At 37.5% G+C, this 27,880-nt stretch overlaps 1 protein-coding gene across 2 annotated transcripts in view; it reads right to left on the bottom strand.

Moving 5' to 3' along the window:
* NTAQ1 (N-terminal glutamine amidase 1) overlaps positions 1-17,164 on the bottom strand; it is a 108,976-nt gene extending 91,812 nt beyond the window's left edge. The window contains exons 1-2 of one of the 2 annotated variants that reach the window (XM_053715331.1): positions 17,040-17,164; positions 8,751-8,850 (exon numbers count right to left, since the gene is read on the bottom strand). In XM_053715331.1, the coding sequence (XP_053571306.1) occupies positions 8,751-8,850; positions 17,040-17,110 (171 nt within the window). In that variant the 5' untranslated portion in view covers positions 17,111-17,164. Of the gene's footprint in view, positions 1-8,750; positions 8,896-17,039 lie in introns of both variants that reach the window. The other variant, XM_053715332.1, reaches the window with a different exon arrangement.
* Positions 17,165-27,880: the final 10,716 nt, after the last annotated feature.

The raw sequence follows: 27,880 nt of genomic DNA, 5'->3' as shown, positions 1-27,880 counted from the left end.
CATTAAGGTACTTGTTAATCTCTATATAAAGGCATTGACTGTATCTGCTGCCGAGATAAGTAGGGGGGACAGTTTGTAAGCAAAAAGACCCTCTGGTACCCTCGCCTGTTTAAGACAGAAGTTGTTTGAGGGGAGTAGATTGGGCACATTTAAAAGGCTGAGGTGTGTGCGAACTTGAAAAATTAGCAGCCACTTAGTTTATTCCAAGAGTCGGAGGTTTTTAAATGCATAATTGTCCTGGTAACTGCTGACTGATGACATATCCCATCTTAAACTTGGGCTAAAGGAAGGCTGCTGAAGCTGACCGGACATGTAAGATATAAAATACAGACACCTGCTGAGGTATAGTGACTTAATAAGTTGTATCTTTTTGCCCTCTCTCTAAAATTCGGCTTGCCGAACTCTAACCGCAACAAGAGACTGCATGATAAGTAATTGGAGATTGCATCAGACAAGCTAAAGAGGGCAATAGCAGGTCATTGCCATACTGGGACTGTGGACATAACTCGCTCTGTACTGAGCCCCTGAGAGTTGCCTAGGCCATACAGCCTGTTGAAGCCTAACAGTGATTGCTGCTGTGACAGGGAATGTCAGTGAAACGACAAGCTGCCTAACTTTTAAATCTCTGTACTAACTTGACTATTAACTTTTGCTAGTCTGCTATAGCAGGACCTTCAACAAAGGTTAAAAGTAAATATAACTAAGTAATTTTTGATACCATCGCTCTCAACGCAAATACTCAGTTTTTCCCTGCTGCAGGGGATATCTTATATTAATCTGGAAAACTGGACATAAAAATTACTAGCTGGTTAAGACTGAATAGTCAAGGCAAAGGAGTGTACAAAAGCTAACGCACATCTAATAACTGTTGCTATGAAAGACAGAGCAGGTAGATTAAGGAGCATTGTGCTACAAGAGAATTGAAAGGCTCTGTCTCCTGCAATATCTGAACTTATATCGTCAAGAAATTGTTGCCTTTTTTTTCCCCTGTTCTTTTTTTTTCTTGTTTTTTTGCTGTTTTTATTATTTTTCTGATGGTTTATTTTCCTGTGTTTTGTTCCTCCCTGATCTGGGCATCTGACATGGTTTGTGCATAGGTTTTCACTTATTTAAATAGCTACGTCTTTTAACGTGCAAATTAATAGTATCTGGTTGACACTGGAATAGTATTAAGCAATTACAAAATACAAAACACTTGAGTAATATATGATAAAAGGACACTTTAGCACAAGGCACTGATATTATAGGTCTATTTTTTTATTTTATCTAGACCATAAACGAACTTATACACCCACACAGGGTTTTTTTTTTTTTTTTTTAGGCACCATACTTAACACTAAGCACGGGTAAATCTAAAGGGTAAGGGGTCAGGAGGGCAGACAAGGGGGGAATAGGGCACAGGACTCTGGGAACAGGAGAATTTTTGGCATACATATAATGTGGATAGAACAGGCCGCAAAATTATAAAGGTGTAGGACTGGATGAAACCCAATAAGATTATATATAATAGAGCTTGGCGTTAGTGACAGTAAGGCATACGAACAGGCCCACACAGGCTACAGACAGTCAGAGGTTCAAAAGTCTGCAGACAAGCGTACATAATAGGGAGGGCTAGAAACCTGAGTATAGAGTATATCTATCTTAAAAAGGAACTCACCCCCCTAATCTTCCATGGATAAATATATGACAGGGGCAAAAAATAAATCCCCCGCGATGCCCCCCAGGAGAAAACCAAAAACAGGTCAAGATACAGGGACTGAGGGCAGTCTTGAAAATTCCTGTATAAATCAAGATTCACAAATGACAATAAATCAGTTAGCAGAACTCTTACTCCCTCAATTTGAACTGGTCAAAAAGGAGATTACAGATTTATCACAGGAAATAAGGCTGCTCTCAGTTAGAATTTCAGAAATGGAGTCCAGGGTCTCAGAGGCAGAAGACAAGCTAAACACCCAAGATATAATTATAGGGGAGAACACAGATAACATTAAAGCACTTTTAGCGAAAGTGGAAGAATTAGAGGACAGATCCCGCCGGAACAACGTCCGGGTAGTGGGACTCCCAGAGAGTAGAGAGTTTGAGGATCTGCTGAAATTTGCTGCTAACACACTTCCCAAGATATTAGGGATTCAGACAGACAGAGACACATTACAAGTAGAACGGGCCCATAGGGTGGGAAATGTCAGGTCCTCCACAGAGGGAAACTCACGTCCTAGGATGGTTATAATCAAGTATCTCAACTTCCAAGACAAGATTAGCATTATGCAGCATTATAGGAAACTACAAGGATTAACAATTGAGGGGAAAAAATCCTGCTGTTTCAGGATTTTTCTTCTGAAACAGCTGCCAAGAGGAGGATAATGGCACCATTCTGTTCAGGACTAATTAAGGCTGGGTTAAGAGCAATGTTGATATATCCTGCAAGAATTAATGTTTTAACAATGGAAGGGAGAGTAATGCTAAACTCAGTCAAAGAAGCAAAAGATTTCTGTCAGGAGAATAATATAGAAGTCTGAAGGGAAGTTTTTTTATTCAATAAGTATGTGTTATACAAGGATGACGCATCAGAATCTGAGAATGTCATGTCTAATAAAAAGTATTAGAGGGGGGGGACAGTGGCTGGCTACTGGGGGGGGGGGGTTGTTCTCTTTTTTTTTTTTTTCTTTTTTTTTCTTTCTCTTCTTCTTTTTATCACCAATGCCCTGCTTTTTTAGAAATGGTTTTTAGGGTTAAAGGAATAAAATGGCAGAACCCTTAAAAGTAGTTTCATGGAACGTGGGGGGAATAACTTCCCCCATAAAACGAAAAAATGTTTTGAGATTATTGAAAAGAGAGACCCCGGATATCACTTTTCTCCAAGAATTGCATTTAAAGGGCCATGAAATAGAAAAATTGAAAGCGAACTGGGTGGCAGAAATAGTAGCAACACCTTGCAGTAAGCGCAAGCGGGGGGTGGCCATTATGATAAATAGAAAGCTTAATTATAAAATCCTGAAACAAGAATGCGATCATCTAGGTAGGTTTATAGTCCTTCAGATACAGATAGAAGGGGTTACCTGGGTTTTCTGTAATATATATGCCCCCAATAAACTTGACAAAGATTTCTGGCAAAAAATACAACAAAAACTTCTACCATATTTAGAGCAGAACTTGGTTATTGCTGGGGATATGAATCTTACTTTGTATCCAGAGATGGATAGGTCAAAAACTAGAAGCAGCCAGTCGCATAAAAGGGAAGCTAAATTTTTCAGAAATTATGTAAAGGCATTAAAATTGACGGATATTTGGCGGTGCCAACACCCGGATGATCAAGTATATACGTGTGAGTCTAAGGCATACAGATGCTTTTCACGTATTGACCTATTTCTGATAACTCAGCAAGTAGCAAGACTGGAGATTGATCCCAGATATCAGATATCTCGATATCCGACCATGCCATTGTTAGCTTACAGGTCTGGCCGGGGACAAAAATTAGAAGTCCTGGGAATACGTTTAGCTTTCCAACATACATGAGTCAAAATGCACAGTTCACGAACTGGCTGAAAGTAAAGTGGCAGGAGTATGGGGAACAGAATAGGGAATACATAGACAAACCAGAAACCTTCTGGGAAGCAGGGAAAGCAGTCATGCGTGGAGAAATTAAGGCTTACATGGTGAAGCTTACGCGCAAACTCAAAGCAAGGGAGTCACAGTTAGCAAACCAGCTTAGAAACGCATATAATAGATTTCTCCAATCCCAGAATCCAGTAAACTGGAATAAATATATTGCCTTTAAAACTGAACGAGAGGATTTTCTCAGAGAAAAATGGGCGGGGGAAGATTTTAAGCTTAGAGCCAAGTACCAAGGGCACCAAGGGGTTTCAGCTAAACACTTAACAAAAATAATAAAGTTTCGACAAAAAAAAATATCATATCAGCAATTAAGGACGGGAATAAGGTATTAACGCAACCTGCAGACATTCGGGATGCCTTTTTTAAATACTTTCGTAATATTTACACTAGTGGTGGAATAAATGAAAGGGCTAAGGCACAATTCTGGGAACAAATTAAATTACCTAGTATTTCAGCGGAGGATCTTAATCAAATCAATGCGTCAATAACGGAGGTAGAAATAGTCAGGGTGATACAAAGGATAAAGACAGGAAAAGCACCCGGCCCGGACGGCCTTCCGATTGAATTTTATAGAATATTATTAGACACAGTGGGCACTGTACTAAAGAACCTATATAATGACTACTTTTTAAGGCAAGCGTTAAAATCCCCATACTTTGCAGATTCTATCGTGACTCTTATACATAAGAAAGGGAAAGATCTTGATGAGTTATCATCATACCGTCCAATATCCCTGCTAAACCAGGACTATAAAATTTTTATGGCAATTATAGCCGACAGGTTAAAAAAGGTCGTGGGTAAGCTGATCCACACGGATCAGGCAGGCTTTATCCCGGATAGGAACGCGGTTCGTAACATGAGAAGAGTCCTAACAACGGTGGACCACTGTCGCCAGATCTGCCAGCCGGGCAGTAAGGATTACCACAACTCTATAAAAAAAGATCTCGCTTTAGTCACTATAGATGCTGAAAAAGCGTTTGATTCCATTGAGTGGAACCATCTTATAACCTCTCTTGAAAAATTTGTTTTTTCTGGCAGGGTGGTAGATCTGGTGAGAGTGGTCTATAGTAAGCCGAGATCTCAGCTTTTAGTGAATGGGGAGTTAACACAGCATATCACTCTAGAAAAAGGAACACGTCAGGGCTGCCCGTTATCCCCGCTCCTATTTGACCTGGCCTTGGAACCCCTGGCAGTTCACTTACGGCAAACAATACAACCTGTTAAGATAGGCAAGGAAACGTTGCTTATATCATTATACGCAGACGATATTCTCCTGTTTATGCAAGATACTGCAAAGTCTATCCCTTGTGTCCTTCAAATCATTGCAGACTTTAGTACATTTTCAGGATACAAAATTAACCCTAAAAAGTCAGAGCTATTATGGGTAAACAAAACACGGCAAAGCTCTAACTACATCTTCAGAGAAGTTATGGCCATCAATTATCTAGGGGTTAAGATCACTAGGAACCCTGGTGAATGGTATCAACTAAATTATTCCGAATTATTTGATAAGATCCAAGACGATTTGAATAAATGGAATTTATATTTCCTGTCAATATCGGCCAGATGTATGATAATTAAAACAATTATATTCCCGAAAATATTATTTCTATTGCAGAACCTTCCCCTCTTCATCTCAAGAAAAGATATAAAGAGATATAATAAAGCTTGTACCTCTTTTATTTGGGGGAAAAAGAGACCAAGAATAGCCCTAGATAAAATGAGTAATGCAAAACAATACGCAGGGTTTGCTCTCCCCAATATCAAGCATTATAATATAGTAGCCCTGGCAAAATTTGGACTAGACTGGCTTACAAATGCAGATGATGTAACATATTATAATTTAGATGCAGAATTAATTAGCCCTTTTAATCCACAAGCTATATTACACTGCCCATATAGGAAGCTACCTCAGAATATAGCGGCAATGTTAACATTTGTCAATATTATTAAAGGCTGGCAGTTATACTGTCTTTTAGTAGGACAGGAATATCGTGTGTCCCCACATTTACCGATTATCGGGTGCGTTAACTTCCCACCGGGCTATAATTATGGAATATTTTCTGAATGGAAGGAAAAGGGGCTGAGTTATTTCGCGCAGCTGAAGAACGATAGGGACGGTCAGACTTGTACTTTTCGGAGATTAGCAGAACAATATCATTTACCAACAAATAATTTTTATGCTTACTTACAAGTACGTCATTATATCGAAAAAGTTAATAGAGAAGTAACAGCTGAGTGGGGATTGGCCCAAATAGCTTCGGGCGTTAAACTTTACCAAGCAGGCAAACACTCAATCTCCTGGTGGTATCAAAAAATTTTAAATATAAAAAGGGCCGATATATATCAATCAAGCGAAAGACAAATTTAATAAATACTTCGGCACGTTACAATCTGAGACAATACTAGAGAGTATTAAATTAGCAGCTGAGGCGACCTCATGTACTAGCTGGAGGGAGTCTCAATGCAAAATAATAAACAACTATTATCTGACCCCAGCAAGAATGGCCAAGTGGACCGAGGCAAATAGTGGGAACTGTTTTAGATGCACTAAGGCAGGAGCAGATCTTCTGCACTGTATCTGGAAGTGTCCTAAAGTTAGGCAATATTGGGCAAAGGTTCAGTACTGGCTGAACCGCCATCTCCAAAGTAAAGTGGAATTACAGGCTGAGCATATATTCTTTTTAATAAAGTCAACTAACGTGGGTGAGAAAATGCTGGTCAATATAGTAATACTGGTGTCACGTAGTTTGCTGTTTAAAAAATGGAGGCAAAAAGAAGTCCCCTGTATTAGGGAAGTCAGTAATATAATTAAAACCCAGATGTGTGTGGAAAGGCAGAATCTTAAGAGTGACTCAGAAAAACAATATAAAAGTTATTTTAAAAAATGGAGGAGTCTGATCAGTTCATGGGCCCCAGAGCAGCAGACCCGATTTCTGGAGCCTTTTCAGAACGCAGTTCCATTTCTAAACCTGATTATATCTGGGGTAATACCTAGGTTCTGGTTAAAGGAAAGGTTTAATTGACAGGGGCTTATTATAAAAAAAAAAAATTTCTCTCTTTCCCCACCTCTCGCCACTTCCCCCCCCCCCCCCCATCCCTTATCGATTCTCTGATATGTTTAACTGGGCGTTCTGCCCATATAGTCACATATAAAGTGAAACTTGGTGTTTTTTAATCAAGATGTATTCTAGCGTTTCTTTCTTCTTTCACTATTTTGTTCTCTCTGTGGAATAAATGTCTTAGTAGTTAGCCATATGTCTAGAACATAAGTGGCTTAGGCTAGGAAAAGGGAGGTTAAGATCCAATGTTAGGTTTGATTTTTTTTTTTTGTGTAGATATAGACATGGATCTTTTTGTCACAGAAATGAATTTGTATAGGTGACATATATTTATTTTGTTAGAGATATTCTTTTTTCTTGGTTTCTGTACATTGAGTATTTTTTTTGATCCATGTTGTAATTTGATTTTAACCTCAATAAAAAGATATAAAAAAAAAAAAAAAAAAAAAAAAAAACCTTCTTCTCACACTTGTAACACATAGCTATTTAGTGAGATGCTGGTATATGAGGACAGGTTGTATAACAGAAAGTGATTCAGCTCAATCGATATTTTTTTTTTTGCTCTTGAAAAGGGCAGTTTTCTGCTGAAACACATTGAGCTATTAATCATTGTTTGCTGCATTTGAAATTATTACACATAGTGTATTTAACCTTTTAAATTAAATTAAGATTTTAAGCATCCTGTCTATGACGTCGTAGATATAGTTTCATTGATTGAAGATGCAATAAATGCTGTTGAAACTACATTGAACCTGTGAGTAGTTTCTGTAGTATTAACGCTACTTCGCTATTGTGGCTTTATTTTTGTTTTATATTTTTCGGTATTCTAGAGGTCACTACAGTAGGCTAAATCTCTGAATCTGAAACAATGGGGCCACATTTGGGGTAAAAAGAAAAATTCTTGAAACTGCTGTACAGAACAAGCAACTGTGGAAGGAGAAAAATAAATAGTGCCTTGGAAGGAGATATCTGCAATCCATAAAATTAGTGTGAGGGTTTTCATTAACATATTTATATACATTAACCATGTGTATGGTTTTTAGCATTGTATAGTCACAGTGCATACAACATAATAAGCACATTTTTAAATACATTAAAGGAATAGGAAAGTCAAAATTAAAAACTTGCATGACACTGAACTCAAATTTTTTCTTTCATGATTCAGATAGAGCATGACATTTTAAGTAACTTTCTAATTTACTCCAATTATCAATTTTTCTTCGTTCTCTTGCTATCTTTATTTTAAAAGCAGGAATGTAAATCTTAGCAGCCAGCCCATTTTAGGTTCAGCACTATGGATAGCGCTTGCTTATTGGAGGCTTACATTTACCCACCAATAAGCAAGCATAACCCAGGTTCTCAACCAAAAATGGGCCGGCTCCTATGCATCAAATTCCTGCTTTTTAAATTAAGAAAGCAAGAGAACGAAGAAAAATGTATAATAGGATTAAATTAGAAAGTTGCTTAAAATTGCATGCTCTATCTGAATCACGAAAGAAAAAATTTGGGTTTAGTGTCCCTTTAAGACACTTAAAATTACTTCTGTTTTCAAATGTGCTTCGTTCTCTTGGTATCCCTTGATGAAAAAGAATACCAACATATCCAACACTAGTGGGAGCTAGATGCTGATCGGTGCCTGCACACAATTGTCTTTTGTGATTGGCTAACTAGATGTGTTCAGCTAGCTGCTAGTAGTGCTGTTCCTTTAGCAAAGGATACCAAGATAATGAAGCAAATTTGATAATAGAAGTAAATTGGAAAGTTGTTAAAAATTGTATATTCTATCCAAATCATGATCCAATTTTGGGATTTCCTGTCCCTTTAATATTACAACTTGAACATTTGTCACTAATAAATCCGGTTTTGGACATATCACGTTATTTAAAAAACAGTTAATTACACAATCTTATGGAAAGGCATCAAAGTGGGATTTAACTTTAATCTCTTCTCAACCCTAAGATCTTTCTACACAGTACATAAAATATCAGTCCAACTGGCAATGGAGTAGATAGAAGCTACTGCTGAGAAATGCATAGACAAAATCACAAAATACTTTGAGTTATTTACTAATCTTACCATTTTGTTTTCATTGGATATAAATACAGCAGAAAATTCTTCCAAAGAACATGGAGCATGATTTCTGATGTATTCACAGAGCTTCCAGACATTTTCTTCACTTTAGAAAAAAAATAATTCCTGATTAATTTTAGTTCTTTGGAAACTGTGGAAACAAATAAAAATTAGGTAAAAATAATGAATAAAATTGTTATTGGTAAAGCTTCACTGCTAGAAATAAACAAAAAAACAAATAGAACAGTGAAAACAATTTAAAAAACTACTATAAACAAACATTTTTACACGTTAAAAATATTTTTAAATTATTATTTGTATAGCTTAACGTTTTCTGTTGTTTGGTGCCACTAAATGAATGTTTCTTAAAGTCTATATCCTTATTTTGGTATTCTAATAAGCAAACTATGCATAAAAGCAACTAAGGTATTTAAAGGAACATAACTGCATTTGAAATTTAAAGCAGAACACATATAAATTAGAAGCATTTACACTTCTGTTTCGGCCGAGTGTACACTCTTTTGCCCACAATGCATGCTCCGAGTGCCAGAGACAAATCAAATACCACTAAATATCATCATTAACGGAAAATGAAAGACAAAATGTTTAAACTTTCATTATTCAGCTAGAGCGTGCAAATTTTAAGAAACTTTCAATATGCACCATTTACTTCATTCTATTTGTAGCTTTTGTTGAAGCAATGCACTACTGGGAACTAGCTGGTGATTGGTGATTACACAGATGTTTCTTGTCACTGGCTCACCAGATGAGTTCAGGTAGGCCCAATAATGCATTGCTTCTGTGGAGCGTACTTTAACTATGTGTTTAACAATTTAAAATCAATAAGTCAATAATAAAATGTTCATTAGAAAATGTAATGCACTTTTATGTTCCTTTAACTACTACACAGTGAAGTAATAATATATAATATACAAAAATATGATGTTTAGCTAAGCTTTCAGTGCTTAAAACTATGTACTTTTAATCAACAGCAACATTTTAATGTGCCCATTTTTCTGTATGTAAAGAGATGTTTTCATAAATTAAAAATGAAAATGTTTTAGTAAATAATAGTTTGCAGCAATCAAGAATCTCTACATGCTAATTAACAGAAGAGCTCTATAATTGTTATTGTATCATTACCAAACCATCTATATAATCCACACTGGCTACTAAAGCCTCACTAAGTTGGTTGATATCTCTAGAAAATACAGGTGGCCCTCGTTTTACAACGGTTCAATTTACACCGTTTCAAAATAACAACCTTTTTTTCAGTCATGTGACTGCTATTGAAAAGCATTGAGAAGCAGTGCATTAAAATAGCCAGTAGATGGAGCTGTCCGCTTGTGTTGCAGCAAAGCCATGCAAGCTGAAATTAATCAGTTTAACCAGACCTGAGCTATCGAGCAGATTTCAAAGGAACAAGATCTTCTTGTCTATAAATCAGTCCAGATTGGAATGCATAGAAAGAACTGTTTGCAGAAAAATGCAAGTGAAGTCTGTGTTGTGTGATTATTTTATTAGGTTTATAATGCTGTTTAGCAAATGTTTTTGTTCATTTAACTTAGTTTAATTATATATTCTGTGTTGTGTGATTATTTTATTAGGTTTATAATGCTGTTTAGCATTCAAAGTCTTCATTTCAAAGCTTTAAAAATAATGTATTAGGTGTTACTTATGACAATTTTGAGAGGGGCCTGGAACCTATCTCCCTCACTTCCCATTGACTTACATTATAAACTGGGTTTCAATTTACAACGGTTTCGATTTACAACCATTCCTTCTGGAACCTAACCCAGGCGTAAACTGAGGGCTACCTGTACTCAACAAGAAGAGAGCAAAAATGGAAAGGAGACTGGAGTATTATCTGGGGATGTAAACCAAGATTAGTCATGTCCTTGCCTCCACCTAGTGTATACTCAACAAAAAGATAAGAGCAATCCATTGCAAATTAGCCAAAAAAAGAAAATGAAGACAAATAATACTGACAAATTATAGATTTATTATAAAACAATAGAACCTTAACGTATTCTTCCAAACTTTGTGAATGCTGTCTGACATCCAGCTTGAGAAATGGAATGTATTAGGCATCTTTCTGACTGCATTTGATAGAGCTCAGTGGGTGTTGCATATGCCTTCATTGAAACTGCTCTTGTAGAATGAGTCTTTGGAACCTGTAGCTCCTTGACAACACACTATACCATGCAAACTGAAAAAGTAGTCTTGGCAGGGGAAAGCCTTTTGTGACCTTGAATAATTACTAATAAGTTATCCTACAATCTAAAGTTATTTTCACATACATGTGCAAACATCTGATAATATCTTGCCAAGACAGAGGCTTACCATTTCTTGCTTTCTCGTCTGAATACAAGAAGGTAAAACTATATATTTTGAGGCATGAATTGTGAAAAACCTTTGGGTAAGTATTCTGTAACTGTAAGACCTTGACTTTATGAAAAACAATTTATTCTTAGAATTTGTGTTAGACTCCATAAACCACTATAAAATAAAAAAAAATTTACATGGAGGTCCAAATGGTGCTTCCAGTAAAGTATCAAATACCACAGGTAAATATTAAGGTAATATAAATGATCTCCTGAGGCAATACTAAGAAAAAAAATTATAAATCAGACCGACCTTCTTGTGTCTGTTTAATAACAGTAATAGCTATTAAAAAAACAAACTTTCAGGGAGCTTGGATATTGACAATACACATGATGGAACATTCTGGCATCTGATGTGGAGGCATTATGTTGAATCATACAGGTTTAAAATATATTCTAAATTATGTACTTTTTTAAAAAAGTCTGAATACAATTTAATTAACTGGGGTTGTTTTAAACTGTCTTAGCCATGACCTTTTAGCAACCAGGCGGTCAATATTAAACTTCTGTGGTGTGGGATGATGAATTGGCCCATGGATGTAGAACTCTTGGAAATACTTGAATCTCACAACATGGTTGCATTAAAGGGAGGGGCAACATAAATACATTTTAAGTCCCACATCTAAGAAAAATGTCTCCTTTATCATTGACTGATAGGGTAGAAACTAGCTGAAGAACTGATGTGCCTGACTGTTTCTGGATGCCATCAACGCTATAGTCCCACTCTCCAGTGTAATATACTATGGAGATGCAATTCTGTTTGATACATCACAACCCTACTTAGATACCTGCTTTAAAGGGACAGTCTACACCATAATTTTTATTGTTTAAAAATACAGATAATCCCTTTATTACCCATTACCTAGTTTTGCACAACCAACACAGTTATATAAATACACTTTTTACCTCTGTGATTACCTTGTATCTAAGCATCTGCAAACTGTCCCCTAATTTCAGTTCTTTTGACAGACATCCATTTTAGCCAATCAGAGCTGGCTCACCTGAACTCCACATGCGTGAGCACAGTGTTATCTATATGACACACATGAACTAACACCCTCTAGTGGTGAAAAACTGTCAAAATGCCTTGAGAGAAGAGGCAGCCTTCAAGGGCTTAGAAATTAGCATATGAACCTCCTAGGTTTAGCTTTCACCTAAGAATACCAAGAGAACAAAGCAAAATTGGTGATAAAAGTAAATTGGAAAATTGTTTAAAATGACATTCTCTATCTGAATCATGAAGGTTTATTTTGGACTAGACTGTCCCTTTAAAGATCAGATCTGCTGGAAGATGTATTGCTGTTAAGCCCTCCACATATCCCTGAGCCCAAATAAATAGTAGATTCACTACATTTGGACTGATTTGTTGTCCCTCCATGATAAGACATTGTCACTCTGTTATCTGGGGGAAAAATATTTATTTCCCCCATAAAATGTTCTTGAAAATGTCATACTACTACTTTTTTTCCAGACTTCCAATGTTGGGAGGTAGAATAGGCTCTTTTGGGTTCCCTTTCCCAGTATTAACTGACCCTGACACAAATTTGCTGTAATCTATTTTTGTGTAAATCCAACAAAGGGAAGGTCTCTGCCAATAATTTGACTGTCTATCATATGAGATGTTGTTTATGAGATGAGTAAAAAAAATTGTTGGTGTCTTGGTGATCCATTTTGTTGCTGAAGTGGACATATTTAACACCTTACCCACGTGAATTGTTGATACCAACTTACCCAACATTTTCATCCAGAATCTGGTTGATAGCCATCTTTGTGTTAGCAAATAGAACAAGTAAAAATTAAATCTTTTATTTTCTGATCTTTAACAGTCATTACACCTTAACTGGTATCAAATATTGTCTTCACAAAACAGCTAACTCTTGTCTTTATGTATTATTGAACTGTGACATTGAAGAGTTTCCAAGACATCTTCCATATGGAACAATGCCTCTTTTCAAATTTGACACGAGAAGAATGCTGCCCAGACAGAATAAAATAAAAATCACAATTTCTGCAATAAGAGGCACCATCGCCTTGCCTTTGAATTATGAAAACAGGTGCGTTTAAGATCTATGTAGAACAGAAAAGCAGTGATGTGCAAATTTAATTTGAACTTGTCATAAAAAAAAACTTGTTCAATGACCATAAACTATTAAATGCCCTATTGCTGCCGAGATACAAGAACTTTCTGAATAACATTTGACTGTACAAACTGGTTTAGGTTTTTGAAGATTACATCTCTTGTCTTTTTCGTTATGGATTGGTGCCAGTGCCCATGTATAGGATTAGAGATCACGAGATCAGCATTTTAGTTTTAAGGCATGAAGAGTTTACAATGAAGAATAAAACGTTTCTTCATGTTTAAACAACTTCTGCCCTTCAGGACAGCTACAGTGTAAATTAAAAAAATAATTATTACTTTAGCGAAATTAAACAGTATGAGATTGTAATATAAAATGTTTATGTGTAGTTAAAAAAACTTTGCAACATACTTTAATTATTTATCATGCCCCCTTTTCCTGTAACTTAACCTTCAAAATTGTTGTTTTTTTTTTTTTAAATTCCACTGAGTTTCTATAAAGAAATAGACACAGCCATCTCACTCTACTGCTACAAACAATTAGGAACAGATATAAAACCAACTAATACAAACAAGGTTGTGCAGTATTCCTGGTTTTGACAGGTTAATTTAGCCACGAGTTTATAGTGATGGTAAACCCAAGCGTATAACAAAACTAGGATTTACCGTCACTAAAAATAAACATTAGTTTCTTACATCGTTTTGTAAAAAAACAACGTTAAAGTCAAGTTTCCACCTCTAGACCAATAGCCAAGCTAGGATGTTAGTTGACACGCATGGTTATTGGTCTAGAGGTGGAAACGTCACCTCATTGAAGAAAGCGATGTGCCGTGGGTGGCCGGAGGTGCTGTGTTAGCGATCAACTTTCCTTACAGATAGGATGAGTTTAACATTGTTTTTTTACGAAACGATAAGAAACTAATATTTATTTTTAGTGATGGTAAATCCTAGCATTTGTTATACCTTTGGGTTTACCATCACTTTAAGCAGCACACTGCAGAAGGTGAGAATTAAAACAGATGTAATGTATATGAGTTATGTGCTGCAAGGTCTCTACTATAAAATCCATGTCCCCCACAGTTCCTACACCTATGAGCCCCTATCATGAAAATATTTAATTTTCCTTTAAATAACTTTCCAATCTATTATGTTTTCTAATTTACTTTGTTCTCTGGTATCTTCTGTTAAAATGCATACCTGGGTTGGCTCAGGAACAGCAATGAACTACTGAGAGCTAGCTGCACATAAATATATATGCCTCTTTTCATTTGCTCATTCGATGTGTTCAGCTAACTCACAGTAGTGCATTGCTACTCCCTCCTTCAACAAAGAATAACAAGAGAATGAAGCTGATTTGAAAAATGAGTACATTGGGAAGTTGTTTAAAACTGTATGAACAATTTGAGTTAATTCCTTTTAATCACAGGGATATGTTTTTACAACATATTTTAAATACAACAAAGAAAATAAATCACTTTAGTATAAGATGAGAGTTGCAAACTCTAAATACATATACCATACCAATTACAATAGAACATATATTTTAACTAAACTTTAAGGGATCTAGGCCTGCAACATGAAAGTCAGAAAAAAAAAAATCAAGCACAACACTGACCATTGGAAAATGATGCATGCAGAATTCTGGAGTAAGCAGAATGAATGTTTTGTGCCCGTTGAAAGATAAAATGACAAATTACTTTTTTCTCTTTACAATTTTATGCAATTTTAATATGTATATGTTTTTCAACAAGCAATATACTGTATATATAACCTGTGTCTTTGTTAAACCCCCCCCCCAATGAATCTGATAAATATATACAAACACATATTGACCAACAAAATGTAAATTATAGCAAGAGTTTAGAAACATTTTGTTTATTAAACAAAAGGGGAAACTTACAACATTATCCAACTGTATATATACACAGCAGCATATCTAAGATTAAAGGGCCATTATAGTGATAAATTTACATGCGGTCATAGGAAATTTCTGCTCAGGACAAATATTTATTTGCAGTCCCTAAGTGGTACTTTAACTATGTGTTTAACCAGTTTGTTAAACACATAGATTTGCAGGGGGTTGCTAATGTTGGCAATTTTTAAAAGAAAACTTTTATTCAAGGGACATTAAATGTAAATATTTTTGCTATGGATCTGTCCCTAAGAGTGAGTTGTACACAAACACATATTTTCTGTTATTTTCAATGGCAAGTTATACATCTTTAATTAAATGTTTCCAATTGTTTAATGGCTGTTGTTTCAAATGCAGAATAGGACATTTTTTAAGTTCCATGTTCCTTTAATAGAGCAGGATATAATGAAGTCTCTCGGCCTAAGGAGGTGGAATTATACTGTTTATTAGAATGTCTGATCTAATATTTGTGTTACAGATTAAAGGGACACTAAACCCAAATTTTTTTCTTTCATGATTCAGAAAGAGAATGCAATTTTAAGCAGCTTTCTAACTTACTCCTATTATCAATTTTTCTTCGTTCTCTTGCTATCTTTATTGGAAAAAGAAGGCATCTAAGCGAAGGAGCCAGCCTATTTTTGGTTCAGTACTCTGGAATATAAATATTTGTTTAATGGTGCTGTCCAATCAGCAAGGACAACCCAGGTAGTGAACCAAAAATGGGCCGGCTTTTAAACTTACATTCTTGCTTTTCAAATAAAGATAGCAAAAAAATGAAGAAAATTTGATAAAAGGAGTAAATTAGAAAGTTGCATGCTCTATATGAATCATGAAAGAAAAAATGTGGGTTCAGTGTCCCTTTAAGTAAAGGGACGGGAAACCCCAACATTTTCTATCATGATTTGGATAGAAAATACAATTTTAAAAAACTATCCAATTTACTTATATTGTCAAATTTGCTTCATTCTCTTGTTATCCTTTTGCTAAAAGAACAGCATTGCACTCTTGGCAGCTAGATGAACACATCTAGTAAGCCAATCACAAGAGACAAATGTGTGCAGGCACCAATCAGCAACTAGTTCCTACTAGTATAGGATATGTGCATATTATTTTTCAACAAGGGATACCAAGAGAAAGAAGCACATTTGAAAATAGAAGTGAATTTAAAAGTGTCTTAAAATGGCATGTTCTATCTGAATAATGCAACTTTCCTATACCTTTAATATAAATTATGGGCGAGGTAACTAACAAATATAATGTATCTAGATAGGTATACATATATACCTAACAAGCACATAGACAAATTGGTCAGATTGTAGCATTAATGACTGCATTTAGTAAGCTATACAAACACCTCACATATGAGATATTTAGGATAGCATTAGTTCATACTGAAGTTTCATTCACTGTGATGGCTCATTCTGAACTTGTCTCATTCACTGTGATGGCTCATTCTGAACTTGTCTCATTCACTGTGATGGCTCATTCTGAACTTGTCTCATTCACTGTGATGGCTCATTCTGAACTTGTCTCATTCACTGTGATGGCTCATTCTGAACTTGTCTCATTCACTGTGACGGCTTATTATAAACTTCTCTCATTCACTGTGATGGCTCATTCTGAACTTGTCTCATTCACTGTGACGGCTTATTATAAACTTCTCTCATTCACTGTGATGGCTCATTCTGAACTTGTCTCATTCACTGTGATGGCTCATTCTGAACTTGTCTCATTCACTGTGATGGCTTATTCTTATTCTGAACTTGTCTCATTCGGGCTCATACTACTGAACTTGTCTCATTCACTGTGATGGCTTATTCCTATTCTGAACTTGTCTCATTCGGGCTCATACTACTGAACTTGTCTCATTCACTGTGATGGCTCATAATACTGAACTTGTCTCATTCACTGTGAGTCCTTACCAGTAGCAGTTTGTATACAGGCACTCACTGCGGTCTGGGAGCACAGGAGCTGCACAGGTTGTCTGCTCCATAGCCCTCCCCCGTCACCCTGTTGCTCACAGTCACACCAGTGAGGTTAACGTATCACGCCCCAGACTAGCACTTCCCAGCCCCTTCCTGCAGCTGCACAACACAGGACATGGGTTACGGTGAAATGTTTCCCCTGGAAACAAGGAAGAAGATACTGTCAGAGGTTTGAAACTAAAGGTTTAAACAAAAGTGTGCCTTTATTTATAAATCCTTGACTCTCTTTATGAAATTATACAGTACTAAAAAATATCAGGTCACGCAGTGCAGCAGATTCACACTGTCTGAGATATGTTCCCAGGTCACGCAATGCAACAAACAATGTATGTGAGATATTATTTGAGGTCTTTTCCCCAGATTACACTAGGATGATGGATCAGTAAATTCTCACTATCAAATGGGTGGAAAAACACATTGCAAATCTTTTACTGTGAGACCACCAATGCTCAAAAAACTACAATAGCAACAATCTAATGTATTATCTCACGCTGAAAGCACTAAAATATTAAAATAATATGGCAGAAGTAGATCTGATCAAATGTATCCAATGAAAAATATTGATCAGAATATACATCGATATTATATTTGTAATTATACAGTCATTTCATTTTTACAAAAAGGGTTGATGAGTTTTGGTTTCAAATGCTCCCGAATCCCGTCTAATATCAAAAATACTAAGTAATAAATATTCAAGAAAATAAACGTTATTTTTTTTTTCAGTAACACTCAAAATTTAAATATATCACCATCTGTGCAAATAAACCCTTTGGTTGCTAAACCATTTTACACTCCTCTGCTAATCCCATTTCTAGCTATTTACATTTACTGATTAGTTTTTGTACTTTCTGTGTAAAAAAAAATAAATACACAAATCCTACATTCTTTAACTTTAATTCCTAAAAATACTTATCAATGGCATGGTAAAAAAAACAAACAGATTTGTGTGTGTGTCATTTACTATAGCATACATGTTAAACATAAGCTTGGGAAAATACCACCTTAAAGGGATAATAAACTAAATAAACCCACTTTTTTTTTTCTTTAATGATTCAGATAGAGCATGCAATTTTAAGCAACTTTCTGATTTACTCCAATTTATCAAATTTTGTTCTCTTGCTATCTTTATTTAAAAAGCAAGAATGTAAAGCGTAGGAGCCGGACCATTTTTGGTTCAGAACCTGGGTTACACTTGCATATTTGTGGATAAATGTAGCCACAAATAAGCAAGCGCTACCCAGGGTGCTGAACCTAAAATGGGCCGTCTCTTAAGCTTAAATTCCTGCTTTTAAAATAAAGATAGCAAGAGAACGAAGAAAATTGATAATAGAACTGAATTAGAAAGTTACTTAAAATTGCATGTTCTATCTGAATCATGGAGCATGACTTTGTTCCATAAGCATAGGGTTCTTTCAGGTGCTTGCTATTACCACAGTGATCACCTAATAGCCACCTGAATATTTGACTCTATGGTAAAACTCACTGTGGCCATTGGGGTAGGTGGTATCATAAGGAGATAAATAAGGCCTCATTTGAATAGGGATATGAGACCCTTTATTTGAAAGGGCACATTATTACCTTTCATGCAAGGAGTCTCATATCTCTGTAATTGGTGCAGGGGCTGAGATGCAGGTTCAGTAAAATACTTCCCACCACATTACTAGGAATTAAAAAAGTGCCCCAGCCCAAGGGTATTAAATCATTCTGTGTGACATCACCATGTAGATAAGTAGCATTGTCCAATACTTCACTGTGTGCAGCAAACAAGGCAAGTAATGATCATGCATCTTGTCACCAGGAGAGCCATACATTGTTGTTCTTTGCATTTATAAGGGTAATTAAAAATGACCTTGCTGTGAAGCTAGAACAAGCGAGGCTTGAGATGTGCTGCAGGCCAGTTGCCCCAGTAAAATGTGATTCCCAGGAGTGTAGTATATATGTAGCAGTTATCAGGTATGCAGGGGAAGGTAGAACAGTTGTCAAAACTCAGGTACCAAAGTTGTCAGTAGAAGCCAGATGGCAAAGCCAGAGGGGTAAGCAAAAGGAATATCGGAAGAACAGTTCCAAGGGTCAGCAACAACGAGGTCAGGTAAAAGGAGCAGGCAAATTACAGGGTCCAAAATGCAGGCCAGAGGTGTAGCAGATAATTCACAGGAACAGGGACATGAATCACTTCATAATCAAACATCCAAGCACCAAATGGCACACTCATTGGCACCATTTTATCCGCAGGGCCACGTCTGACATTAGGAAAGTCAATAGCACACTCCTTAGCGCAGGTCACACAGATAGAAGAAGCTGAACAAAGTTTAGGATGCCCTTCCACTGAAGCCTCCTTTAGGACCTTGGGACCTGACAGCAATTCAGGTTTAATGCACAACATTAAATATTTTTCAAAGTTACCATATCTGGTATAATGGGTTCCGAGATTTAGAAAAACATGATCAAAGTTTGTAAGATATGTAAAAAAAATGAATCAGGATTTATAGAAAAGAGACATGGAAGGTATTTGTTGTTTATTTTAACCCCTTAAGGACCAAGGCCATTTTTCAATTTCTTTCCCTTAAAGGGACAGTCTAGTCCAAAAAAAACTTTCATGATTCAGATAGGCAGGGCATGTATTTTTAAACAATTTTCCAATTTACTTTTATCACCAATTTTAACCTAGGAGGTTCATATGCTAATTTCTTAGACCTTGAAGGCCGCCTCTTAAGAATGCATTTTAACAGGTTTTTCACCACTAGAGGGTGTTAGTTCATGTTTTTCATATAGATAACACTGTGCTCGTGCACGTGAAGTTACCTGGGAGCCATCACTGATTGGCTAAACTGCAAGTCTGTCAAAAGAACTGAAATAAAGGGGCAGTCTGCAGAGGCTTAGATACAAGATAATCACAGAGGTAAAAAATATATAAATATAACGGTGTTGGTTATGCAAAACTAGGGAATGGGTAAAAAAGGGATTATCTATCTTTTAAAACAATAACAATTCTGGTGTAGACTGTCCCTTTAAGGACCAGGGCTATTTTTACATTTCTGCAGTGTTTGTGTTTAGCTGTAATTTTCCTCTTATTCATTTACTGTATCCACACATATTATATACCGTTTTTCTCGCCACTAAATGGACTTTCTAAAGATACCATTATTTTCATCATATCTTATAATTTATTATTAAAAATATTATAAAATATGAGGAAAAAATGGAAAAAAACACACTTTTTCTAACTTTGACCCCCAAAATCTGTTACACATCTACAACCACCAAAAAACACCCATACTAAATAGTTTCTAAATTTTGTCCTGAATTTTGAAATATCCAATGTTAACATGTTCTTTGCTTTTTTTGCAAGTTATAGGGCAATAAATACAAGAAGCACTTTGCTATTTCAAAACCACTTTTTTTCAAAATGAGCGCTAGTTACATTGGAACCCTGATATCTGTCAGGAATACCTGAATATCCCTTGACATGTATATATATATATATATATATTTTAGAAGACATCCCAAAGTATTGATCTATGCCCATTTTGGTATATTTCATGCCACCATTTCACCGCCAAATGCGATCAAATAAAAAAAATTGTTTACTTTTTCACAAATTTTTTCACAAACTTTAGGTTTCTCACAGAAATTATTTACAAACAACATATGCAATTTTGGCATAAATTGTTGTAAATGCGTCTCTGAGATCCCCTTTGTTCAGAAATAGCAGACTTATATGGCTTTGTCGTTGCTTTTTGGTAATTAGAAGGCTGCTAAATGCCACTGCTCACCACACATGTTTTATGCCCAGCAGTGAAGGGGTTAATTAGGGAACATGTAGGGAGCTTGTAGAGTTAATTTTAGCTTTAGTGTAGTGTAGTAGACAACCCAAAGTATTGATCTAGGCCCATTTTGGTATATTTAATGCCACCATTTCACCGCCAAATGCGATCAAATTTAAAAAAAACTTAAATTTTTTCGCAATTTTAGGTTTCTCACTGAAATTATTTACAAACAGCTTGTGCAATTATGGCACAAATGGTTGTAAATGCTTCTCTGGGATCCCCTTTGTTCAGAAATAGCAGACATATATGGCTTTGGCGATGCTTTTTGGTAATTAGAAGGCTGCTAAATACCGCTGCACATCACACATGTATTATGTCTAGCAGTGAAGGGGTTAATTAGGGATCTTGTAGGGAGCTTGCAGGGTTAATTTTAGCTTTAGTGTAGAGATCAGCCTCCCATCTGACACATCAGACCCCCTGATCCCTCCCAAACAGCTCTCTTCCCTCCCCCACCCCACAATTGTCCCCGCCATCTTAAGTACTGGCAGAAAGTCTGCCAGTACTAAAATAAAAGGTATCTTTTATTTTATTTTTATTTTTTTTAGCATATTTACATATGCTGCTGTGTATGATGCCCCTTAGCCCCAAACCTCCCTGATCTCCCCCCCTAACAGCTCTCTAACCCTCCCCCTCTACATTATTGGGAGCCATCTTGGGTATTAGCAGCTGTCTGCCAGTACCCAGTTTACAAAAAAATATATATTTTTTAATTTTTTCCCCACTTTTCTGTAGTGTAGCCCCCCCAAGACTAAACCCCCACCCCCTCCCAGATCACTTTGATTATATATCATAAAATATTTATTCCCCCTCTCTCCCTCTAAAATTACACAAACTGTTCCATAGTGTAATGGTTCCCACCCGCTCCCTCCCCGTGCACGCGCCCGCCAGCCTCCCCCGTGCACGCGCGTCCGTGCGCGCCCCCCAGCTACCCCGCCCACGATCCCGCCCACCTCTGCACTCACCAAGCCATCGATGGCCGCCCACCCGCCTCCCACCCACCAACGATTGTGGCCATCGATGTCCGGTGCAGAGAGGACCACAGAGTGGCTCTCTCTGTGTCGGATGGGGGAAAAGGTTCTTGCAGTAATGCCTCAATATGGAGGCACCACTGCAATAACCGGAAAGCGGCTGGAAGCGATCAGGATCGCTTCCAGTCGCTTTCAACCCCAACGTCATACAGGGTACGTTGCTGGTCTTTAAAGACCAGTTTGTGCAAGACGTACCCTGTACGACGTATGTCGTTAAGGGGTTAATACATATGTGTCTGTATTGCATAGCCTTTTTATTTTATGATTTGTAGAGGATTATGTCTGTTAATAAATACAGTGATGGTAAGTTATTCATATTAACTGATGAGAATGGAAACTAAGGCATGGAAAATCGTCAGCCTTAAAGGGACAGTAAACACAAAATTAAAGGGACAGTATAAATTAAACTTTCATTATTCAGATAGGACTTTTAATTTTAATTGACTTTCCAATTTACTTTTATCATCAAATTTGCTTTTTTCTCTTGGTATTCTTAGTTTAAACTAAACATAGGTAGGCTCATATGCTAATTTCTAAGCCTTTGAGGGCTGCCTCTTATCACATGCTTTTTAAATCTCTTTTCAACACAAAGAGACAGAAAGTACACGTGGGCTATATAGATAACACTGTGTTCAGACACAGAAAGTTATTTAAGATCTAGCACAATGCCATGCTAAATTTAAGACAATAGATAGTAAACAGTCACAGTCATGTGATCAGGGGGCTGGAAGAAGGTTCCTAGATACAAGGTAATCACAGAGGTAAAAAGTATATTAATATAACTGTGTTGGTTATGCAAAACTGGGGAATGAGTAATAAAGGGATTATCAATCTTTTAAAACAATAACAATTCTATGGTTGACTGTCCCTTCACCATTCAGACAGAGTATGCAGTTTAATGCAACTTTCCAATTGACTTCTATTATCTAATTTTCTTAATTCCCTTGCTTAGGAGTTGCAATGCACTGCTGGGAGCTAGCTGCTGATTGGTGGCACATATGCCTCTTGTTAATGGTTCACAAGATGTGTTTAGCTAGCCCACAGTAGTGTATTGTTGCTCCTTCAACAAAGGATACCAAGAGAATGAAGCAAAATAGATAAAAGTAAATTGTAAAGTTGTTAACAATTGTATGTTCTGTCTGAATCATGAAAGACAAATTCTTCCATTTAAAAAGCCTTAAAATATTTTTTGCAACATAAATTCCTTATAATTAAAACAATAAAAGTGAATATATGATGCACGTTTTATTGCCTATAAGCCAGATTTTATTGATTTAAAGGATAACTTCCATTCATCAAAGCACACCACTGATTATCCCTGTGAAGCACTCACACATGCACAAGGAAAACTCCTGCCATATATGTCGTGCTTGTGATTCTTCTGTGTGACTTTGGAGCTAAGCGCACTCTGGTTATAATGTATGGGGTGGGTTGCCACCTGTCCCTTAAAGGGCCATAATACCCAAATGTTTAAACGCTTGAAAGTGATGCAGCATAGCTGTAAAAAGCTGACTAGAAAATATCACCTGAACATCTCTATGTAAAAAAGAAAGATATTTTACCTCAAAAGTTCCTCAGTAGCCACCTCCCATTGTAAAGGATTTCTAAGCAGCATATTAGTGTGTCTGTCCCGGGACAACTGAAAGGATGAGCTTCGTGCACTCTCATATTATTTATTATTTCACCAATCAGGTAAAGGAAGCTTACTATGAAATCTCATGAGAGTTAAGTCAAATCTCATGAGATCACAGTAAGAGTTCATAACCTCAGCACTGCTGATGCTGATTGGCTGCTGTTCATTTCTTAATTTTTTTTAATTTTTTTACCTGCAGCTGGGAGCAGCTGAGTATAACTTTTTACACAGAACTTACTCTGGTGAGCAGAGGAAATTGTGAGGTAAAATATCTTCCTTTTTTACATAGAGATGCTCAGGTGATATTTTCCTGTCAGCTTTTTACAGTTATACTGCATCAGTTTCAAGTGATTTAGCATATGAGTATTATGTCCCTTTAAAATACAGAACACTTATAAGTTACACATGCTGCAGGGTGTGCAGGGAGGAATATGAATAGTGCTGCCCAGAAACACAATACATGTTCCTCCCTGCACACCCTGCAGCATGGGCAGGGTCGGCTCCAGAACGAATGAAATGGGGGGCATTTTTTTTTCACGAGGGGGCACGCATTTACAAAGCATGTATGAGAGTCAAAATAAGAGCAGACCTACATATTCTGCGGGAAAGTGTAGCTTCTGGCTGGCTTATCCCCCACTATTAACATTTGGAGAATATGTGCTAAATCACTAGGTAAAAGAATGAAGTCTAAATCCTATGCAGTGCACTAAAACAGAGCGATTAAACTTGAAACCCCCAGTGCAATAGCTCCTTAAAAACAATTCACCCCTTAAACACCATGATCCAAAACCCTTAAACTCATTCTCAAATCTCAATCATGTCGTCTAAACAGCCATGCACGCCAAACCCCCCAATGCAATTAACCCCTTTGTTTGCAATAGCAGTGAGGATACTAGGTTTTCAGGTACTGGTAATTTTGTAGATTAGATTTAGCTATACCTGTATCGAAATAACTAATGGATATCAGGCTACTTAATACAACATATGTACTGTGAATCTATAAGAATATGATTGTTTGATATTCCTAAGATCACAGTGCAATTTTGAGCCGTTGATAGAAGCCGGTAGCCATTTATAGACTTATATTTATATGATACAATCATATTCTTATCATGGTCTATTCTTTAAGAAAAACAGAATTTATGCTTACCTGATAAATTACTTTCTCCAACAGTGTGTCCGGTCCACGGCGTCATCCATAACTTGTGGGAATATTCTCTTCCCCAACAGGAAACTGCAAAGAGCACAGCAAAAGCTGTCCATATAGTCCCTCCTAGGCTCCGCCCACCCCAGTCATTCGACCGACGGACAGGAGAAAAAAAAGGAGAAACCATAGGGTGCCGTGGTGACTGTAGTTAAAGAAAGAAATTTATCAAACCTGATTAAAAAACCAGGGCGGGCCGTGGACCGGACACACCGTTGGAGAAAGTAATTTATCAGGTAAGCATAAATTCTGTTTTCTCCAACATTGGTGTGTCCGGTCCACGGCGTCATCCATAACTTGTGGGAACCAATACCAAAGCTTTAGGACACGGATGAAGGGAGGGAGCCAATCAGGTTACCTAAACAGAAGGCACCACGGCTTGCAAAACCTTTCTCCCAAAAACAGCCTCCGAAGAAGCAAAAGTATCAAATTTGTAGAATTTGGCAAAAGTGTGCAGAGAAGACCAAGTCGCTGCCTTACATATCTGATCAACAGAAGCCTCGTTCTTGAAGGCCCAAGTGGAAGCCACAGCCCTAGTAGAGTGAGCTGTGATTCGTTCAGGAGGCTGCCGTCCGGCAGTCTCGTAAGCCAATCGGATGATGCTTTTCAGCCAAAAGGAAAGAGAGGTAGCAGTAGCTTTTTGACCTCTCCTCTTGCCAGAATAAACGACAAACAGAGAAGACGTTTGTCTGAAATCCTTTGTTGCTTCTAAATAGAACTTTAAAGCACGTACTACATCTAAATTATGTAACAAACGTTCCTTCTTTGAAACTGGATTCGGACACAAAGAAGGCACAACTATTTCCTGGTTAATATTCTTGTTGGAAACAACCTTTGGAAGGAAACCAGGTTTAGTACGCAAAACAACCTTATCTGAATGGAACACCAGATAGGGCGGATTACACTGCAGAGCAGATAACTCAGAAACTCTTCTAGCAGAAGAAATAGCAACCAAAAACAGAACTTTCCAAGATAACATCTTGATATCTATAGAATGTAGAGGTTCAAACGGAACCCCTTGAAGAACTGAAAGAACTAAATTCAGACTCCAGGGAGGAGTCAAAGGTCTGTAAACAGGCTTGATCCTGACCAAAGCCTGAACAAAAGCTTGAACATCTGGCACAGCTGCCAGTCGTTTGTGTAACAAGACAGATAAAGCAGAAATCTGTCCTTTTAGAGAACTCGCTGATAATCCCTTATCCAAACCTTCTTGGAGAAAGGAAAGGATCCTAGGAATTTTAATCTTACTCCATGAGAATCCCTTGGATTCACACCAACAGATATATCTTTTCCATATTTTATGGTAAATTTTTCTAGTTACAGGTTTTCTGGCTTGTACCAGAGTATCTATCACAGAATCCGAAAACCCACGCTTAGATAAAATCAAGCGTTCAATTTCCAAGCCGTCAGCTGGAGAGAAACTAGATTTGGATGTTCGAATGGACCCTGTACTAGAAGATCCTGTCTCAAAGGTAGCTTCCATGGTGGAGCCGATGACATATTCACCAGGTCTGCATACCAAGTCCTGCGTGGCCACGCAGGAGCTATCAAAATCATAGAGGACCTCTCCTGTTTTATCCTGGCTACCAGCCTGGGAATGAGAGGAAACGGTGGAAACACATAAGCTAGGTTGAAGGTCCAAGGCGCTACTAATGCATCCACTAGAGTCGCCTTGGGATCCCTGGATCTGGACCCGTAGCAAGGAACCTTGAAGTTCTGAAGAGACGCCATCAGATCCATGTCTGGAATGCCCCATAATTGGGTCAACTGGGCAAATATCTCCGGGTGGAGTTCCCACTCCCCCGGATGGAATGTCTGACGACTCAGATAATCCGCCTCCCAGTTTTCCACTCCTGGGATGTGGATCGCAGATAGGTGGCAGGAGTGATCCTCTGCCCATCTTATGATTTTGGTCACTTCTCTCATCGCCAGGGAACTCCTTGTTCCCCCCTGATGGTTGATGTAAGCAACAGTCGTCATGTTGTCTGATTGGAATCTTATGAATCTGGCCTTTGCTAGTTGAGGCCAAGCCCTGAGAGTATTGAATATCGCTCTCAGTTCCAGAATGTTTATCGGGAGAAGAGACTCTTCCCGAGACCATAGACCCTGAGCTTTCAGGGATTCCCAGACCGCGCCCCAGCCCACTAGACTGGCGTCGGTCGTGACGATGACCCACTCTGGTCTGCGGAAGCTCATTCCCTGGGACAGGTGATCCTGGGTTAGCCACCAACGGAGTGAGTCTCTGGTCTTCTGATCTACTTGAATCACTGGAGACAAGTCTGTATAGTCCCCATTCCACTGTTTCAGCATGCACAGTTGTAATGGTCTTAGATGAATTTGCGCAAAAGGAACTATGTCCATTGCTGCAACCATCAACCCTACTACTTCCATGCACTGAGCTATGGAAGGTCGTGGAACAGAGTGAAGAACTTGACAAGCGTTTAGAAGTTTTGACTTTCTGACATCTGTCAGGAAAATCTTCATTTCTAAAGAATCTATTATTGTCCCCAAGAAAGGAACTCTTGTCGACGGAGACAGGGAACTTTTTTCTATGTTCACCTTCCACCCGTGAGATCTGAGAAAGGCCAGAACGATGTCTGTGTGAGCCTTTGCCTTTGAAAGAGACGACGCTTGTATCAGAATGTCATCCAAGTAAGGTGCCACTGCAATGCCCCTTGGTCTTAGAACCGCTAGAAGGGACCCGAGTACCTTTGTGAAAATCCTTGGAGCAGTGGCTAGCCCGAATGGGAGAGCTACAAACTGGTAATGTTTGTCCAGAAAGGCGAACCTTAGGAACTGATGATGATCTTTGTGGATAGGAATATGTAGATACGCATCCTTTAGATCCACGGTAGTCATAAATTGACCCTCCTGGATTGTAGGTAAAATCGTTCGAATAGTTTCCATTTTGAACGATGGCACTCTGAGAAATTTGTTTAGAATCTTTAAATCCAGAATTGGTCTGAAGGTTCCCTCTTTTTTGGGAACTACAAACAGATTTGAGTAAAACCCCAGTCCTTGTTCCACAGTTGGAACTGGGTGTATCACTCCCATTTTTAACAGGTCTTCTACACAATGTAAGAATG

The sequence above is a fragment of the Bombina bombina genome, chromosome 5, assembly GCF_027579735.1.
Source record: "Bombina bombina isolate aBomBom1 chromosome 5, aBomBom1.pri, whole genome shotgun sequence".
NCBI lineage: Eukaryota > Metazoa > Chordata > Amphibia > Anura > Bombinatoridae > Bombina > Bombina bombina.
This window is presented reverse-complemented; position numbering and strand designations above follow the sequence as displayed.